At 38.4% G+C, this 20,494-nt stretch overlaps 2 protein-coding genes across 2 annotated transcripts in view; one reads left to right on the top strand and one right to left on the bottom strand.

Annotated features, from left to right (window-relative positions):
- Positions 1-7,602, bottom strand: part of PRKDC (protein kinase, DNA-activated, catalytic subunit) — a 176,941-nt gene extending 169,339 nt beyond the window's left edge. Inside the window, exons 1-2 of the mRNA XM_044682793.1 lie at positions 7,535-7,602; positions 6,590-7,029 (exon numbers count right to left, since the gene is read on the bottom strand). Of these exons, the coding sequence (XP_044538728.1) occupies positions 6,590-7,029; positions 7,535-7,602 (508 nt within the window). The remainder of the gene's footprint in view (positions 1-6,589; positions 7,030-7,534) is intronic.
- Positions 7,603-7,625: 23 nt separating this feature from the next.
- Positions 7,626-20,494, top strand: part of MCM4 (minichromosome maintenance complex component 4) — a 30,335-nt gene continuing 17,466 nt past the window's right edge. Inside the window, exons 1-7 of the mRNA XM_044658024.1 lie at positions 7,626-7,664; positions 7,859-7,965; positions 13,522-13,686; positions 14,939-15,102; positions 18,918-19,019; positions 19,679-19,774; positions 19,872-19,967. Of these exons, the coding sequence (XP_044513959.1) occupies positions 7,893-7,965; positions 13,522-13,686; positions 14,939-15,102; positions 18,918-19,019; positions 19,679-19,774; positions 19,872-19,967 (696 nt within the window). The 5' untranslated portion in view covers positions 7,626-7,664; positions 7,859-7,892. The remainder of the gene's footprint in view (positions 7,665-7,858; positions 7,966-13,521; positions 13,687-14,938; positions 15,103-18,917; positions 19,020-19,678; positions 19,775-19,871; positions 19,968-20,494) is intronic.

Here is a 20,494-nt window from a genome sequence, read left to right as displayed (position 1 = left end):
AACCTGACCTCAGACATTTCCTAGCTGTGTGACTCTGGGAAAGTCACTTAACCCCAACTTCCTATCTCTTGATGTTCTTCTGTCAAAATTGATACTAAGAAAGTAAGAGTTTTAGAGAAAAAAATGTAAAATGGTTTACTAACTTCAGGTAAGGCACAAATCAGGATGGAAACACAGGATGGAAGTACAGGTACTTCATTAATATAAGAGAACTCCCAAGGAGAAAATGCAGGTGTTAATAATTTAATATAGTCTCTGAACTTTTCTGCACCAGGCAATTTTGGAAAACTGTCTAGAACAGTTAGAGGTTAAGTGACAGACCCAGGGTCATATGGTTAGTATGTGTCATAGGTAGAACTTTAACTCAGATCTTCCTGGCTTCAAGGCCAACTTTCCAGCCCCTCCATCACACAGTCTTTCAAAGCACAAACGCAATTTAAAAATATATGCATTCACCATTGCTTTGCCTTTTAATTTACACATCACTTTTATTCACATACATTTTTAACTAAAGTTCTTAAATTCTATTAAACATAAGAAACTATTTACAGAATGTTCCTTACAAACAAAAAAATAGTTCAAGGTAATTAATAGTCCTGTCTGGCAGGAGTCCTTATCATCTACTTTGATGGCCAACTATGACACAACATCCATTACTAACCAGTGCTGAACTCACTTGGCAAATATTAAAAGACTACAGACCTCCAATGAAGGGAAACCTCTCTCTCCAGAGGAAGCCCACTCCTGGGGACAGAAAACTTGAATGACAAAAGTTGTCAGAAGAATTTCCTTACATCTAGACTAAAGTTGTCTTTAAGTGACTTCTATCCTTTACTCCGAGTTCTTTCCTTGGGTTTTAGGCTCATTTTTTGACATTCTCCTTCATTTAATTATTTGTGTACACCTTATCCATCTACTCCCTCTAGGGATAACAATAAGCTCCTTGAGGACAAGGACTGTATTTTTTTTAGTTTATATTCCCAGTACTTAACATAGTACTTTGCCCACTATAGCTTAATAAATGTTCATTCAATTCAAGTAACCTTAGAAAGAAAATCATACTAACAGTTGATAGTCCACACTATAAACTTTACATGGGAAATCATATTAATCAATCTCTCAGTTCCCTAAAATCCTAATGAAGCAGTAGTTTTAATGTATTACTATAAGAAAATACTAAAAAAATAAAACTGGACTTGAAAGAGAGCATTTATTTAATCCTGACTCCTTCTTTCAAGAAGAACCATATCAAAATCAGGCTAAAATTTCTGGAGAAACAAATTCCACAACTTTCCTCATTTTTAACAACCAAGCAAAGTAATTCCTTATAGTTAAATTAAATACCTTCCCCAGTAAACATGGTGAATAGTGGGGTCAGAATCTCTTACAGCATCCCTTTACAAGGCTAAAGATAGTCATTAAATTTCCAAGAGTAACAACAAAGTAACAGTTTTGTATTAATGCAATGCTCTAGCCCTTTAATTAGTTTCTCTGTTTTTCATCTATACATACCAATTTACAATGCAAGGTACAAGCATGAAAATACTTTGCTAAAAAATATGCTCTATGAAAGTAATGAATGTTCTTTTTTTTAGAAAATTTGAGACCTGGAACCAACTGGTTTTCAGTTAATTCCTTCTGACAAATAGAGTACTCTTCTAAAGCACTGGATTACATTGTTAATGAAGCATCTTTACAAAAAACACAAAATCTCAATTTTTCTATCATTTGCTTGACAAGTAGTCACCCAACCTTCTCCTGAAAACCTCAAACAGTTTAATCTACTTATGGATATTTCAAATGATTAGTCAGTTTTTCTCAGAAAATCTAAATTGGCCTCTACAACTTTCCCACTCTCTTGTTTCTAGTTCTTCCTGGATCAAACAGAATATAAGAAGTCTAATCTCTCCTCAACAGAATAGCCCTTCAAACATTGAAAACAGAAAGCAATAACACAGGACAGCTCTGAGGGATTTATGGTAAAGACGCTACCCACATTCAGAGGAAGGACTGCAGGAAAGGAAACATATAAGAAAAACAACTGCTTGAATGCAAGGGTTGAGGTGGACATGAGTGGGGATGTGGACTCGAAACTACCACACCAATGCAACTACCAACAATTTGGAAATTGGTCTTGATCAATGACACATGATAAAACCAGTGGCAATGTGCATCGGCCATGGGTGGGGGGAGAGCGGGGGGGGGGGGTGAAGGGGAAAGGAGGAGCATGAATCATGTAACCATGTTAAAAATGAATATTAATAAATGTTTAAAAAATTAAAAAAAAATTGAAAACACTCATTTGCTTCTCCAAGCTAATCATTCCAAGTTCCTTTACCCATCCTCATCTGGCATAAACTAAAGACCCTTCAGCACCCCACTCACCCTTCTCCGAACACTGTCCCTATTTATTAATGTCCTTTCTAAAACTGGGGCACCCAAAACTAAAATGGGAGTAGTAGATAGCCTCAAGCTATGGTCTGACCTCCCTATTCTTGGATGTTATGCTTTTCAACTCGGCAGCCTGAAATCACACCAGCTTTTTTACCTGCTTTATGAGTTTACTCATATTGAGCAGTACACTAAAATCTTCACATCTTTTAAAGCCTAACTTTAGTCTGAACACAGTTCCCTCATACATCAAGAAGCATTTATGAAAAAAAATTTTTTTTAATGAAAAAGAAACATTTATGAGGCACTTAGTGCTTTAACCAGGTAACCAGGTTCTGGAGATACAAAAGATTAAAAAAAAAAAGAGTTCTCTATCCTCTAGGAGCTAAAGGGAAAGAGAACATATAATATACCCACCATGTGCAAACAAGATATATATAGGATAAAATTGAGATAATCAAGAAAGGGAAGGCACTAGTATTAAGGGGAATGGGACAGGCTTCTTTCAGAAGGTGGGATTTTAGTTGGGCCTTGAAGGAAGTCCAGGAAACTTGAAGATAGATGCAGAAGGTGAGAATTATAGGCACAGGGGAACAATAATAGAAAATGATGAGGGTCAGAAGATGTATATCTTGTTTGAGAAAAAAACAAGAGTCCTGTGTCACTGAATTGCACAGTATGTGGAGGGGAATAAGGTATGAAAAAACTGGAAAGGTAGAACAGGTTATGAAGGGTTTTAAAAGCACAACAGCAGATTTTATATCACATCCTAGAAGTAAAACAGGTATCACTGGAATTTATTAGAAAGAGTGTGGGAAATGTGAATATGATTTTTAAAAAATGTTTATTTCTATTAAATTTTACCTTATTTAATTTTGCCTGATGTGGATCTCATTTCTCTGTCATTCAATACATTGTGCCCCATTTAGCTCAGTAAGATCTGTAAATCTGGTAAACATATCTTCTATACCTTTACCAATTCAATATCTTTATCCAATTTAATGAAACAAAACCACATACAGAGGTCTTAGGATATGCATTCTTCCAGGTCAAGCTGACATGCATAAATGAGTATTCCTTTGGTCTGACATTCAATCAATTCTAAATCTACATAAATGTCTGAATAGTCTACATTTCTCTTCTTTGTCCCTAAGAAAAGTTTGAGGAACTTTGTTACAATCCAGTGATCTATATTTACAACATATGTAACCTTTCTGGGGACTAGATTTCTGATTTCACAGGTATCTTTAGGAACTTCTGATAAAGTATCTTCTCTACAAATCCAGAGAAGCAACTGCTTCTCAAGAATTGCCTGTGGAGGGGAGCTGAGGGGGAGGGGGGAGGTAAAGGGGAAAGTAAGAGCGTGAATTATGTAACCAAGTTAACTTTTCTAAAAAATAAATATTAATAAATATGAAAAAAAAAAAAAACAATTGCCTGTGGAGACAGACAGGTGGCTAGGTGGTGAGAGCCAGGCCTAAAAATGGGAGGTCCTGGGTTTGAATGTGCCTTCAGGCACTTCCTACCTGTTAGACCCTGGGCAAAATACTAAATCTCAATTTCTTAGCCCTAATACCACTCTTTTGCCTGGGAGCCAATATTGATTCTAAAGCAGAAGGCAAGGGTTAAAAATAAAATAAAATAAAAAAGTTGCCAATGAAACCAAGTGACTTGCCCAGATTCAGACACTATGCACCACGGACCCATAGAGAACAAACCTTCCTAAACCTGCTACCACAACACCATACTATCTCTGTTACTAGATCTAAACTAAAATACAGGAACATTTCTTCACATTTCATTCATAAAATCAGTCTTAGCTAGTAAGTGAAGAAAACAACAGCCAGTTATCTAATAAATAAAAGTCATGCTTTTTTAAACTATAAATTGCCTTAAAATTTTGAAGTATTACTTTTAGTCAGAAAAATGTGCAGTTGTTTTTAGTTTATTCTTTACCTAACCAAGGTACCAATCAGCAAGCACCAAGGCAGAAGCATGATAAGGACTAGGCAACTGGGATTAAAAGCACAGCTAGGAAGTGTCTGAGGTCACATTTGAACCCAGGACTTTCTGTCTCCATCTGAATCTCTATCCATTGAACCACCTGCCCAGTAGTTGTTTTTAAATGGAAATATTGACTTTAGTCCCAGGGACTAAAATGTAAATGTTTTTAAATAAGACTGTGGCTTTATTACAATGGCAAAATGACAAAATTCTTGTGCTAATAGAGTTGATAAGAAAAAAGTTAAAATAACAGAACTTTTTTTCTAACCCCATGAACACTAAAATTTTTAGTAGGCACATCAAAAAATAACTAGCAAAAAGTATCAGAAGGATCAAAGTTAAAGATGATTTGAGAGAGTTGGGGATAGGAGAAATATTTCTTTCTTGCCCTTTTCAGCTTTTGGAATGTTCCATTTCCTAATTTGATTTTATATTATCATTCTCTGTACTTTCCACCCCCTAACCCACCTACTCCCCACCCCAAAAAATTGCTATTTCGCATACTTATCCAAATGTAATCAATTACCATGATTTTGAAAAATCTTGATTTCTGGAAAAATGCATCATACCACAATCATTAGATAGTGCCAAATCAGAAAAAAAACTAGACTGGAAATCACTGCCCTATACAGAGCCCTGTATAGTAAAAATACTAACTTTAAAATTATTAGACCTGGATTTCAAAGCCTTTGTAAACTTGGGCAAGTAACTAAACCCCATTGACTTCAGTCTACAGTTTTGTAAAATGAGAGGCATGGAATGGTGCAAAGTCTTGAAGCAAGAGATGTCAGGAATACCTGGTTATCTTCCTAATTCAAACACAAATTGGGTGTGACCCCAGGCTGATCACCTGACCTAAGCCACCTTACTCCTGGACTTCTGTTTAAGTCTTTCTACCTCAAGTCTCCACAAATGAGGTTCATCCTCCACTACAATGTAGAAGTCATCTTCCTAAGTGAAGTTCTGACATGTCATCTCAAATACTCAATAAGCTCTGATGGCCAGGATCAAATATAAAATGATTTTTGGTTTTTAAAGTCCTTTATAATATGAGCCACTCAATAAAATTTAGTTCCTTCAGTGTACTCTAAAACCCAGCCCTAGTAGACTGGCCTTCCTCACTCAGGTCACATCATCTCCTGACTGAATTCTGATTCCTCCCATACTTGGAGAGCTCTCCTTCCCCACCACCACCATCTGGCTTCCATCAAGAATCAGCTCAAATGCCAACTTCTGTAATAAATTTTTACAGGCTCTTCACCCCACCCCCTACACCCCAGCCACCCCCTGCAGCCCAATACCTTCCCTTTTGACATTACTTTTCATCTAGTCTAAATATTCTTGCTTAGATAATGTAGTTGCAAGTTTTCTCCCCCCTCAGAGTGAAAAAAGGAAGCCTAGGGTTATTTTTTTTTTTTATGGGAATAAGGAGAGTACCTTTCATCGGATCCTTGCAGAGCTTAGTGCAGTGTCAGACACATAAGCTTAATAAATACTTAACTAATTCACTCAAGTCAAAAGTACATGCCCCCATTCATTGGTAGGAATTTTCCCATAATGAAATCACAGGTCCTGAAAAGAAAAAAGGCTGGGGAAGAGGGTGGGGGTTGGGGGGTTGACTCTGAGGTCCCTTTCATTTCTAGAACTATGATTCCCAAATTCCACTTCTTAGGAGCAATCCGTCATTTCTTGGAAACAATCAACCAAATTTATAAAGGTCCTACTATGTGACAGTCATCTACTAATGCACACTGGGCACAAAGTGTCTTAAATTTCTCCTGCTAACAAAGGACGAAGAGATGATCAGCATCCTAAGAAAGGAAATAAAAAAACACCAAGCCTGGTTTTTTCTAAATGTCGTGAGAAATGAATGAATACTTTGCCCACGCAATAGACTCTTCCATGTTAACTACTAGTAAACAGACACAGGAACACAGCTAAAGACACAGAGAGGAGAGGTTTAAACTCGGGGTCTAGGAGTGACACCAAGGCCCGGGGTGGCGGGTGACCCAAGTTCCCACGTGCGCTGGAGGGTCCACACTCCGCGAACCCCCTTCTTTCCCATGCTCTGCCCCAGGCCGGAGTGGAGAGCACCAGGCTAGGCCCGCATGGAGCATCAGGGCCCGGGGGTGGCTTCTCTCGCCGCCGGCCCCCAGGGGCCCTAAAGTCGGAAGCGGGAGCTCCGGGGACCCACCCAGGACGGCGGAGCTGGTGCAGAGCACGCCCTCCTGACCCACAGCGCGGATGAGATGGTAGGCGGCCGGCGCGGCGCTGCCCGGGTCCCCGCCCGACAGCAGCTCCTGCAGCTGCAGCAGGGAGCCCTGCAGACCCCCGCCGCCGCCGGAGCCAGACATGCCGCTGCTGTCGCTACCGCCGCCACCGCCGCCGCCGCTACGGAGCAGATGAAACCTGGAGGGCCGAAGGACCACAAAACACGGCCACAGCCGCTGGCCAATCACGAAGTGGAAGGAATGCACCAGCCTGGCGAGGGGAGGGGTGGCCCGGCAGAGACGCCGGACCAAACCTTTCTCTCGGGGTTGGGGGGAGGAGAGGATATAAGGGACGAGTTGAGAAAGGTAACGTAAAAAAGAGGATAAAAGGAATTTGAGTAGAGTGTCCAGATTAAACACAAAACTAAGGCAATGGCATATCTGGGTTAGAAAGGTGAAAGGAATGTGCTTCCCTGAGCAGGAAATTATCAAGCAACACAACGGGAAATTATTCAGTGGTACGACCCGGGTAAGAACCAAACTGACTCTTAAGCGAGCAATGCTGGACTCAACTATTGGAATTTCAGAGGGGCTCTTAAGGAGGTTATGGAGGTGAATCTGAATTTAGTTATTTTTAGATATAAATCTGAGACCAAAAAATTATCTTCGTGTTAGTAAATTTCCCTCAAAAAAAGAACCTGCCTTATATTCAAGGAAACGGATTTTTATGTATATAAAGGTAAAAACTCAGCCCCTCCTAGAAGAATGGTTTGCTCTAAACCTCTAGTATTCCCGCGTAACTGGGGTCAAACTGAGAAGAAACCATCTACCCAACAAGAAAAGGGGGATTTGCCAATGTTTAGTTCCGGTCCTCTACTGGTTGAATCTGGACTTAAACTCATTTCACCTATTCCTATGCTCAGTAGTACCTCCCGGAGATATATTTTAAGGATTGTAGGATGCGAGGATTGGCGGGAACCCTCCAAAGCGGGGCCATATTTTCCCGCGAAATATTGTATGCATCCAGTGTTTTCTTGTATTGGAGTTCTCTCCAGCTAGGTAAGGTGGGCGGTTCTGTAAGCAGGTTGTGGGGCTTTGGGTTCGGATTTAAATCCTGCAAAGCTAAGAAAGTAGAGGATGGAAATTAATTTGGAGTAAAATGGAGAGTCCTAGAGCGGGTAGCTAGGGGCGGGGACGATGGTCTCCCGAGTTGGCCACTGATCACTAACCAGTAGCCTTCTTCCCTGCTGTAGGTGCTAATCCCTCGGCTCGCGGCCACTCTTCGTCATGTCTTCTTCCCCAGCCTCGACTCCCAGCCGCCGAAGCAGTCGGCGCGGCCGGGCCAGCAACCCTTCCACGCGTGAGTTTGGGCCCGTGTCTCCCTTCCTCCCCCCCACCATTTTCGGCTCTTCTGCGTTTTCCTTCTCCCCGCCTTGTCCAGTGGTAGAGAAGAGAATCCTCAGTCTCTGCGTCATTTCAACCTTGTCGCAGGTCTGGGGTTCTGAGTTTTTGCTGGAGTCCCGGTAGATCTAGACTTTACTTTTTTGTCTTTAGTTAAATGGAACAATGAACTAACTTTAGTTTTGTTTTGTTTTTTTAATTATATGTCTCCTGTTTGCCGTGGCACTATGGTTAGCCTCGGGACATAAAAATGTGGAATTTATATCAATCAAAACTAAATTTATTATTGGATTTACTTTTCTGTAGGAACTCGGCTAAATCTAAAAACTTTCCAAACTTAGCTTTTCTCTTTAGTCAAATGCAACAATTCTTTTTTTTTGTTCAATCTTCTCAATTATATGTAAACAAAAACTTTATTTTGGTTAATTTTAACTTTTTTCTAATCGCACGTAGAAACAATTTCCTAGCATGTTTTTAAATTTTTTGTATTTTTAATTGTCTACTTCCTCTCTCCTTCCTCTTGAGAAGGCAATTAGATATAGATTATACAAGTGCAGTCATGCAAAACATATTTCCATATTACCCATGTTGCAAAAAATACAAACAAGACCCCAACAATAATGAAGCATGTAAAAAATATGCTTCAGTCTGCACTTGGATTTCTCTGTAGGTGGATAGCATTTTTCGTCAGAAGTTCTTTAGAAGCCTAGGATCACTGTATTGCTGAGAATAGCAAGTCATTCATGGTTGGTTGTCATATAATATTGCTTTTACTGTGTACAATGTTTTCCTGGTTCTTCACATTTCATTTTGTGTCAGTTTCTGGAAGTCTTCTCTGGTTTTTCTGACAGTATCCTGCTTGTCATTTCTTATAGCACAATAGTATCCCATCACTATCATATACCACAACTTGTTCAGCCATTTCCCTATTGATTTCTAATTCTTTGCCACCACAAAAAGAGCTGATATAAATATTTTATATATATATATATATAATGTCCTTTTCCTTTTTTAAAAATCTCTTTGTAATACATACAGACCTTGTAATAGTATTGCTCAGTCAACAGGTATACATGGTTTTATAACCCTGTCTTTAGGCATAATTCCAAATTATTCTCCTGAATAGTTTGGATCAGTTCACAACTACTAACAGTGCATTAGAGGCTCAATTTTCCCACATCCCCTCTAATACTTGTTATTTTCTTTTCTATCAGATAGGTATCAGAATTGTTTTAATTTGAATTTTTCTAATTGATAGGGATTTAGAACATTTTTCAGTATGACTATAGATAACTGGTTTCTTCTGAAAACTGGCACTTTTGGAATTTAGAATTGAAATTTAAAAGGCTAATCATCAGTTGGGGAATGGCTGAACAAGTGGTGGTAGATGATTGTGATGCAGTACTATTATCCTATAAAAAATGACAAGCAAGGTACTAGCAGAAAAAATCTGGGAAGACTTATAGGAATGGAAGCAAAGTGAAATGAGCAGAAGCAAGAAAACATTATAATAATAGCAACATTACATAATGATTGACTACACATTAAGGCATACTTTTTTTACTTGCTTCATTTTATAGCTATAGATATTTGGTATTGGTCTGCACTTTGTTTTGCAACACAAGTAATATGGAAATATGTTTTGTGTGCCTGCACATATATATATGTCAAATTTTGATCTGATTATAGCAGAACTTGAATACTGGACAAAGGAATTTGAAATTTATTAAGGAGGCAGAAGAAGGAATAAGCACTTATTGAGTAGTTACTGTGTGTCAAACACTCTGCTAAGTGCTTTGAACCACTTTAAGTTTTTGGATGGAGATATGACATGACCTGATCCATACCTAAAAAAGATAATTCTAGCAGAAATATTTAAAAGTGTTTGAGAAAGAGAAGGCAATAATCATTAATTGTCTACTATGTGCCAGCCATTGTATTATACACTTATTTTGTCCTCACAACAGCCTTGGGAGTCACATATTGTTATTATCCCCATTTTACTGTTGGGTGAACTGAAGTAGATGCAGTTTAAGTGACTTAGCCAGTATTACATAGCTAGTAAGTATCCCAAAACAGATTTTTAACTCAGATCTTACTGACTCCAAGATTAGCTGTGCCACTAGCTGTCTCTGGAGCAGGGACATAATAGAAAGAAAGACCTGCTGGATTATTCAGCTTAACAGATATTAATTAAATAGCTTCTATCAGAAAAGTGTGGTATTGTATGCTTGCTATGCAAAGACAAAATTGAAATATCTGTCCTCTCAAGACATTGGGTGGAGGGTAAGTATATTCATAGATAAGAGTAATAAAATCAAATAGAAAGAGGGCAAAAGTATTAATAGCTAAAGATGAAAGGCGGAAGTTTGAGTTCGGAGAATAGCTGTAGTCTAGTCCAGCTGGAGTGACAAGCTTAAGCAAAATAATACAAAATAATGTTTAAACATTAGGATCATGTATTCTAGAGCTGGAAAATATCTCATAATAATAATGAGGAAACTTGAGACCCAAAGAGGTTAACTGTCTTGCTAGAAGACTGAAAGGTGATTATTACAGGCAGTATAGATCAGATGTTATTTGAATGATTTCTCTATTCTTCCAGACTGACGGGTTTGTATTTTTCTCATATCTTTAAATAGTCATTCAGCATTAGAGGAATCACTAAAAGATTTTTGAGCAGAGAAATGGCTTGGTTCCAACAAATGCCTTAGATCAGGGGTTTTTACCTGGAGTCCACAGTCCCCATGGATAGATTTCAAGAAATCCATGAACTGACTAGGGGAAGAAACAAAAACATTTTTCACTAATTTCTATGAAATTTGGCATTTCTCTCCAGTATAACATTAAGCTTCACCAGTCTGCCAAAAAGAGGTCCTTAAACACACAAAGGGTTAAGAGAGAAAGTTAAGAATTAAGCCTAAAGCAGTTAGGTAGCTCAGTTGGCTTGAGAGCTGAGCTTAGAAATGAGAGATCCTGGGTTAAAATTGACCTCAGACACTTCCTACCTGTGTGACACTGGGGCTGGGCAAGTCATTTAACCCCAGTTCTCTAGCCCTTACCAATCTTTTGCATTGGAACCAAAACTTAGTATATTGATTCTAAGGCAAAAGGTAAGGAATTAAAAAAAAAAAAGTTAAGCCTTAGGAAATTTGGGCACCTTTATGAATAAATGAACTGAAATGGGGGGGGGGGGGGAGCTAGAGATAGTCAAACTGGTTAGGAAACTATTGTAGTGGTCCAACCAGATCAGAAAGGGAAAAGGGCCTAAGTTAGGTGAGCAACTTTGTAAGTAGAGAGGAAGGATCATGGGAGAGATTTTATAGAAGTAGATAGGATTTGGTAGCTGATTAGATAGGAAAGTGAATGGTCAGAAATAAGCTAAGAAGACTCCAAGATTGTATACTTGGGTAAATAGAAGTATAGGGATGCCCTCCACAGATGAAAAGAAGGCTGGAAAATTAGTATGGAGGACAGATACTATTCTATTATGGACTTGCTGCATTGAGGCAGCACAAAATTTCAGGAGAGAGAGAGAGAGACTAGGATGTATAGATAGATTTGGGATGGTCACTGGTATAAAGAGTAATTGACCGCATGGGAACTGATGAATTCATCAGTCAGAATAAGAACAAAAGAGAAGAGACCTCATCTCAGGACAAAATCTTGGGAGTTAGGAGGATATTGTCCACACTTGGGAGACAGTATATGAAAGGACACAAGCTATTAGGAAGCAAGAAGAGTCTTTTTTATATTCATAGCATGCTTTTTAAAAGAATTTTAATCCAGCAAGAGATTAAGAGACAATCAGACAGGTAGGAGGAGAGCAGTATAATGAAAGCCGAGTGTATTGCAGATACAATGTCAGTAGCATGTGGCCTCTATCTGGCCCCAGATTGTTGCAGGGAGTTAAGTTATCTCATGAAGAAAAAGCTGGCCTCTTAGGATATAGTCTTTACTCATAGTAACCAGAAAGTACATTTTAAGAGTACTGGCAGTGATAATAGAAAGAAGGGGGTGAATATGAATTATTAGAATTAAGGAGAAAATAAAAAATTTGATAACTGACTTGTCTCCTCATGTTCAAGAAACACCAAAATTGTTTAAAATGAAAGAATAAGTGAATGTCAATGCTGTGTAGAGGGAGGAAATAGTGGGTTTCTTTGCAAAGGTCATATCTCAATTTAAGTTGCATGAAGTGAGATTTGCAGGCAGAAATGCCTAAAGACAGTTGGAGGGTCAAGCTTAAATCTCTGGAGAGGTCTTGGTTATATTTTCTTGTGGCCCTTTGAATATTGAGTAAATTGAACAATAAATATTTATTCAGGTGGCATTTTGTACTTGGGTTCAGACATGGTTTGTTTTTTGTTTGTTTGTTTTGTTTTGTTTTTTTAAATTTAAACCCTTACCTTCTGTCTTACCACAGAAAAGTGGTAAGGGCTAGGGTTAAGTGACTTGCCCAGGGTCACACAACTGGCAAGTGGCTGAGGCCAGATTTGAACCTAGGACCTCCTGTCTCTAGGCCTAGCTCTCAGTCCCCTCAGAAGTGATTTTAAAAACTACCAACACAAGATTATAAGCTCCATAGTATCAGAAACCCATGTCTTCTTAGCTAGTTATTTCTTCTATATAGGAGGAATTCTAAGAAGATATCCAAAGTGGAATGTACACAGAGAAAATAGTAACAGAAAAACGTAGTAGTGAAACATGAGTAAAATGCCAAACTATGTAGTTATTTGCCTTTTTATTTTAGAGGTTAGTGTGCCCTGGTGGATACAGTATTGGACTTCAGAATCCACCTTCCATTAAACAGTTCTATGACTGAACCATGTCAGTTAACTTCTCTGGGCTCTTAAGCAACTCTAGATTTTTGTTATAGATAATCAAATAATAGTAATTTTTATTAAGTCCCTACTATGTGCTAGGCACTGAGTACAAAAAAGAACCACTGCTCTCAAGAGTTTACATTTTGGTTGGAAGAGACTGTGGATACATATACATGTATGGTATATAGGATCAATATAATAAATTCATGAGCATTTATTAGGAATTCATGAGCCAGACACTATTAAAAACTGGAAACATGAAAAAGAAAAACCCAAAACAGCCCTTACTTAAGGAAATTACCTACTTACATTATCAGAGGAAAGATAATACATAGCTAAAATGGAACATACTGTATAAACCAAGAGTAGATGGAAGGGAATCTTGCTAGGAGTGGCATGGAATGGGACACAAGAATAGGCCTCTTCTGGGCAATATCCCTTACGCCCTGTCTTAAAGGTTCTGTCAGAGGAGCAGGGCTGAACAGTAAGGAAGAGTTCCCTCAGTGGTAAAAAGTCCCTGGACTTTGACATAGACTTGTATTTTAAAAGCAAATCTCATCCAATTCTATGCACATACGCATCTTCATACTTTGCACTTGATAGTTGCCCAATTGTATGAGATAGGCAGATCGTGTGAGAAGCAAAGTAAAAATGGAAAGTTATTTTACCTTTCTATTTTTGTGTCCAAGCTCGCAGTGAGAATGCCAAGTCCTCTCCATCACAGAGGCGCCGGCCTGAAGATTCCACCTCCACGGGCGAGCTGCAGCCGATGCCCACCTCCCCTGGGGCTGATCTGCAGAGCCCTGGGACCCAGGACGCCTTGTTCTCAAGCCCACCACCATTTCGTTCTTCAGGTAAGTTCTCTGAGGAATTTGTTTTTAGCTTGGGCTGCAGGAGTTCCATTTTGGAAATGACTTACCTTGAAAGTTATTGGTTTGGGGACAGCTGGGTAGCTCAGTGGATTGAGAGTCAGGCCTAGAGACGGGAGGTCCTAGGTTCAAATCTGGCCTCAGACACTTCCCAGCTGTGTGACCCTGGGCAAGTCACTTGACCCCCATTGCCTACCCTTACCAATCTTCTGCTTTGGAGCCAATACGCAGTATTGACTCCACAATGGAAGGTATGGGTTTAAAAAAAAAAAGTTATTGGTTTATCAATATTTGACCATTTGAAGTCATTAAAGGAATCAAGAGAATTAATGTACCTATATCTTTTGTTTTTGTGATTCATACCTTTTCCACTGACAGAGCAGATGAGCTTGGCGTAGACAATTGGATGAATTAATTCTTTTTTAAGAAAGTCATAATTAAAGAATGTGATCGTTTGGAGGAGTGACTATAGGGTAGTCGGGCTTTCTAGTTAATGTGGCCTTTGGGACAAACAGATAATGGTGGATACTATTGCCATACTTACATGTACATGAAAGTTTTGGGGAATGGGATTCTGCCATCATGTGGGTGATAAAGTGAAAGTCTATTTTCTAATGATAAGTTTATGTATAAATATGATTCCAAATGTCTAGTTTTTCTTAAAGGAAATTCTGTTTCTATCAGAACCTTGGCTCTCCACTTTTGCTTGATTATGTATTTATTGTCTTGATGTTTTTACCTTTACCATTTTTTGTTCCGATTTTTGAAAATAGAAATCCTTTAACTAAATTTTTACTTAAAAGTAATTTTGTTTATCGATGAAGATGATTTTAAAAATGCCATTCTGTCTGACAAAAAATATTCTATCCTAAAACTTGGGTCAAAGAAGACAGTGCCATTGGTGTGCATCTTGTAGCTAAGAATATGATGTGATCTCAGATTGACAACTAGAATTTCATCTTTAGCATATTTTTCTTCAGCTTCAAGATGTATTTGCTTTGCTTCTGCAATCCAAAAACTCAGCAGATATGGATTATGACAAATTTAGGCAATCTAGTAAAAAAGTGGTGTTTATGGAAATATTTCTTGCCTCCATTATCTGGGTTAGCCTGAGTTATCAAAACTTCCTAATCTTCTGAATAAATGTTTTTTACTATCCATTAACATGTGGTATTTTCATTCTGATTGAGTATGCTACCCTCTAAAGTTATCATTGTGAAACTGTTGATTTCTTTAGCTATTCCTCTCGAGTTTGATCTCAGTTCACCTTTGACATATGGCACTCCCAGTTCACGAGTGGAGGGAACTCCAAGAAGTGGTGTTCGGGGAACACCGGTGAGGCAGAGGCCTGATCTTGGATCTGCCCGTAAGGGTCGACAAGTAGATCTGCATTCTGACGGGGTAGGTGTATAAATCTTATTTTGCTTATTGGTTAATTTGGAGAAGATGCCATGTTTACAGTAAGAGTGATATTGTGACAACAATCAACTTTGAAGGACTTTGCTTCTTTGATGAAGGCAATTCCAAAGGACACGTGGTGAAAAATACTGGCTGCCTCCAGAGGGAGAGCTGGTGAACTGAGTGCAGATTGAAGCATACTTTTTTCCTTTATTTAATTTATTTATTTGGTGTATTTTTGTAACATGCCTAATATGAAAATATTTTACATGATTTCACATGTATTATCAATATATTACTTGCTTTTTCAATGGATGGAGGAGAGCAAGAGGGAGGGAGAAAATGTGGAAACTATGAGGGCCAGAATGTAAGGGGTAAAAATAAAAGAGTTGGACTAAATTTATAATAGTGTGGTCCCCAGGAATTATTTACTCAATTCCAAATGACTTTTTATGGTAGTTTATTTACAGAAGGAGAAAGAGTGAAAGTAAAATCAGAGAGAGTAGATATTTGCTCCATCCAGTTCAGTCTGAACCAGGCAGGGTTTAAGAGGACCCAGCAAAGGGGACCCAGAGGTAAATTAAACAAGGTTTTTAAGCCACAAGGTCTCTTGACGAGGGCCCTCTCTGGAGCCTAGTACCTCCAGAATAAGACAGGGAAAGGAGTCAGCCTTTTTCATTCACCCACATGGTAGCTTTGGTTTTTTTTTTAACATTTAATAATATTTATTTTTTAGAAACGTTAACATGGTTACATGGTTCATGCTCTTACTTTCCCCTTCACCCCCCCATCTTCCCTCCCCCATAACCGATGCGCATTTCCACTGGTTTTAACATGTGTCATTGATCAAGACCTATTTCCATATTATTGATAGTTGCATTGGTGTTGTAGTTTCGAGTCTACATCCCCAATCATGTCCGCCTCAACCCATGTGTTCAAGCACTTGTTTTTCTTCTGTTTCCACTCCTACAGTTCTTCCTCTGATTGTGGGTAGCGTTCTTTACCATAAGTGCCTCAGAACTGTCCTGGGTCATTGCATTGCTGCTAGTACAGAAGTCCATTACATTCGATTTTACCACAGTATATCAGTCTCTGTGTACAATGTTCTTCTGGCTCTGCTCCTTTCACTCTGCATCAACTCCTGGAGGTCTTTCCAGTTCACATGGAATTCCTCCAGTTTATTATTCCTTTGAGCACAGTAGTATTCCATCACCAGCATATACCACAATTTGTTCAGCCATTCCCCAATTGAGGGACATACCCTCATTTTCCAGTTTTTTGCCACCACAAAAAGCGCGGCTATAAATATTTTTGTGCAAGTCTGTTTATCTATGACCTCTTTGGGGTACAAACCCAACAATGGTATGGCTGGGTCAAAGGGCAGGCATTCTTTTATAGCCCTTTGAGCATAGTTCCAAATTGCCTTCCAGAATGATTGAATCAGTTCACAGCTCCACCAGCAATGCATTAGTGTCCCAATTTTGCCACATCCCCTCCGGCATTCATTACTCTCCCCTTCTTTCATTTTAGCCAATCTGCTAGGTGTGAGGTGATACCTCAGAGTTGTTTTGATTTGCATTTCTCTAATTATTAGAGATTTAGAACACTTTCTCATGTGCTTATTGATACTTTTGATTTCTTTATCTGAAAATTGCCTTGCCCATTTATTAGTTGGGGAATGGCTTGATTTTGTATACAATTGATTTAACTCCTTGTATATTTGAGTAATTAGACCCCTGTCATAGTTTTTTGTTATGAAGATTTTTTCCCAATTTGTTGTTTCCCTTCTGATTTTGGCTGCATTGTTTTTGTTTGTACAAAAGCTTTTTAGTTTGCTATAATCTGCAGGCCCGGACTAGCCTGTCCCTCTCTCTATTTCCTTTGCCTTCTACCCTTCCTAATTGTAAATAAACTACCTTAAACTCGATCCTGATTTGGGTCTATTTTAATTATGGAATCAATCTGAATTATTGATTCCCGACAGCCACACCTTAAATATATATATAATACCTAAAATTCCCTCTTACACCTCTTGTTGTAGAACTTCAGGGCAGTTTTGCTGAATAATTTCTTTTAATATGGAGTCCAAATTTCTATTAATTTCTTCTTTTTCAGGAAGGCCAATGATTCTCAAATTGTCTCTTCTAGACTGTTTTCTTGATCTGTCAATTTCTCAGTGAGATATTTCATGTTTCCTTCTATTTTATCAGTCTTTCAACTTTATTTGTTCTTGCTGTCTTGAGAGATCATTGGCTTCTACTTCCCCAATTCTTGTCTTTAGAGACTGGTTTTCTGCTATAAGCTTTTGATTTTCCTTTTCTATTTGGTCTGTCCTGTTTTCCAGCTGTTTGATTTTGGTCTTCAATTTGCTTATCAATTCTTTTGATTTGGGGGCATCTTTTTCTAATTGCCCAGTTCTAGCCTTTAGAGTCTGGTTTTCGGCTATAATCTTTTGGTTTTCCTTTTCAATCTGATCATTTCTGGTCTTCGATTTACTTGCCTCGCTTTCCAATTGCGAAATTCTGCCTTTTCAACTGTTATTTTCTTGCCAGATCTCTTCTATCTTTCTCATAATCTCAGATTTGAACTCTTCAAGACCTTGTGACCCATTTTCATTTTTTTGGGAAGGTTTGGATATGGTTATTTGTTCTTCTCTGCTGTTTGTTCTGTTGTCTGGATTTTTTCTGTGTAAAAGTTGTCGAGTGTTAAAGGTTTCTTCTTCATCTTTCTTTTCTGAGGTTCCTGAGTCTGGCTTGTCATTGTGAGCTGCATGCCCTCTCAGCTTTATACTCACACTCAGGGTCTGTCTGCGCTCTTTAGGAGTTGTTCTCGGGGTCACGCCTCCTCGTGGTCCCCTTACTGTTTCTTCTGTCCGAAGCTCCTTTAACAGTCTCAAGGCACTGCTTCCACAGTCATGCACCCCTCTGAGCTGGGTCCCCAGTCAAGATCCGTGCCTGCGATCCATGGCCATGCCTGAGCTCAGGGTCTGTGTTCAAAGTCCACGAGTTCTTTACCCTCTTGGGGTTTTAAGTCTTGCTGCTCTCAGGAGCAGGCCCTGGAGCTGCCAATGACTTAATGGGTGCCTCAAACTTGCTCTAACTCTTGTGAGCTGGCTTTGGCACTGTAGGGGGGGGGGATTGGTCAGCTTGCGTTTTAGGGAGAGCTATTTCACCCCCTTATAGCATGGAAGTGCCCCGATTCCACGTACCTTCAAAGCTGCGCCTTGTTGTGGGGTCCCTTCGTTCGTCTGGATTTGTTTTTATGTCTTCTTGAGGAGTCCTATATGCATGGGTTAGGAGAGGTCAAGCAGCTGCTTTTTTATTCTGCCTCCATCTTAACCAGCAGGGACCCACACAGTAGTTCTAAGGGAAAATAGAAAAGCAGTCCAAGCTCCTCCAGGGTCAATTTGAAGGCGAAAGACCTTCTCACAGGAAGTTCTTACCACTTTTAAAGACCCTTCCTTTGTCACTTCCTGTGCCTTCCTCCCACTTTACATGCACCAATCACAGCTAAAGTTTTGCTTAGGACTGCCCAGGGGGCAGTCAGTCGATTCTGATTCATTACCCACTGTTGCATGGGTCACAGACCTCCCCATTCTTAAAGATAAGTGGAGTGTATACATTTCTGGTTATTAAATATAAAAACAGGCAGGGGAAAGTTAATCTCATCTCCACAAAATTCAGTTTAAAAAAATTTTTTTTAATGTATACATAATTGGGAAATAACTAACAAAATAAATTAAAATTTGTTTTAAAAAGAGAAGACGCAATGTCTCACTTTACTAGAAAGACCTGAGGGATTTGTTTTCTTTCCATTAGCCAAATGCAGAGGATACAGTGGCAAGTGAACAGTCTCTTGGCCAAAAACTTGTGATTTGGGGAACAGATGTAAATGTGGCTACATGCAAAGAGAATTTTCAGGTAAGCTGTTTGAGTTAAATGTTTATTTTTAGAATACCTAGACACTTTTTGGTCTCTGAAAATGCTAGAAGAAAGTAACAAATAATGTGTAGTGATTGGACTAAGGTCCCTTAGAGCTCTAAAATTTCACAGTTCTAGAAGTTTCTGAATAACACTCAGATCTAAGGGAAATAGTCATTGAGGGTTCAGTATTATTAATGAGTTATGCTTCTAGTTTTCAGATGAAAAAGATGCATTGTGAGTTGTTGTTAATGAATATTTGCTTACTAACAAGCCTTTTAATCTATACTGTAATGTACAATTTATAAAGAAAGAACGTTGTTGGTTGGACTTTAATTAGAGACGGTATGGTGTAGTGGGAAGTTGAAAAGACTTGGGGTCAAGTCCCACAAATTATTTTTATGACTATGTCACCGTAGGAAGGCAGATCGCTTAATCTTCTAGTTCCCAGGTAACTGGTAAGTCTGAGAATAAATGATCTGTATGCATAGAGAAAATTACTCATGGAATGTTCCTTATAGTAATGAAATCTGAAGTCCAATTTTTTAAAAAATTGACTATAATAAGTAAAATATTGACTTTGCCTAAAATAAAAAAGATACCTATTGCCCAAATTACAACTGTGCTAATTTTCTTTTCCTATTTTTCTCATCGTTTAGCGATTTCTTCAACGTTTTATTGACCCCTTGGCCAAAGAAGAAGAAAATGTAGGCATAGATATCACTGCGCCTTTATACATGCAGCGTCTTGCAGAGGTAATCAAAGATTTTTTTTTTCTTACAAACAAAAATCTTATGTATTGTGCTTTAGTTTAAAAGGATAATTGTTTATCTTTAATTTTTTATCTTGTAGATCAATGTTATTGGGGAACCATTTTTAAATGTAAATTGTGAACACCTAAAATCATTTGACAAAAATTTGTACAGACAGCTTATCTCCTACCCACAGGTAAGAAAGAAATTATTTTTAAATGAATTTGATTTTGCTCTTATAAGATCCACATTGAAGCTACACCTAATAGAATCTCCAGGAAAATAACTGGGTAGCTTTCTCAAATAAATTTTCTTCTTAGTACTTTTTTGGTTGTTTTTAGGTATCAGAACCTTAGTTTTTGTAATCACTTTGGATTGAAAAAAAAATTTTTTTTGTCAATAGAATTTATTTACAGGTATCTCAGTCCCTCCATCCCATCCCCACACCATAGAAGGCATCATCCAGTAAAAAATAACATGTATATAAATTATGTCTTTTATGTTTTCCTTTTTTAGTTCATTCTCTGGAGGTGAACATTCACAAGTTATTCAAATATTAAGTCTGTAGCTGTATATAATGTTCTCTTGGTCCTGCATTCTTAATTATCTCAAATAGTTCTTTCTAAGTTTAAAAAAAAATATTCTCATCATTTCTTATGGTACAGTACTATTCCATCACAATCATGCACCATAATTTGTTTAGCCATTCTTCACTTGATGGAT

The sequence above is a fragment of the Gracilinanus agilis genome, chromosome 1 (genome assembly GCF_016433145.1).
Source record: "Gracilinanus agilis isolate LMUSP501 chromosome 1, AgileGrace, whole genome shotgun sequence".
Lineage (NCBI taxonomy): Eukaryota > Metazoa > Chordata > Mammalia > Didelphimorphia > Didelphidae > Gracilinanus > Gracilinanus agilis.
The sequence above is the reverse complement of the archived record's forward strand: the minus strand, read 5'-3'. Positions and strand labels throughout refer to the sequence as shown.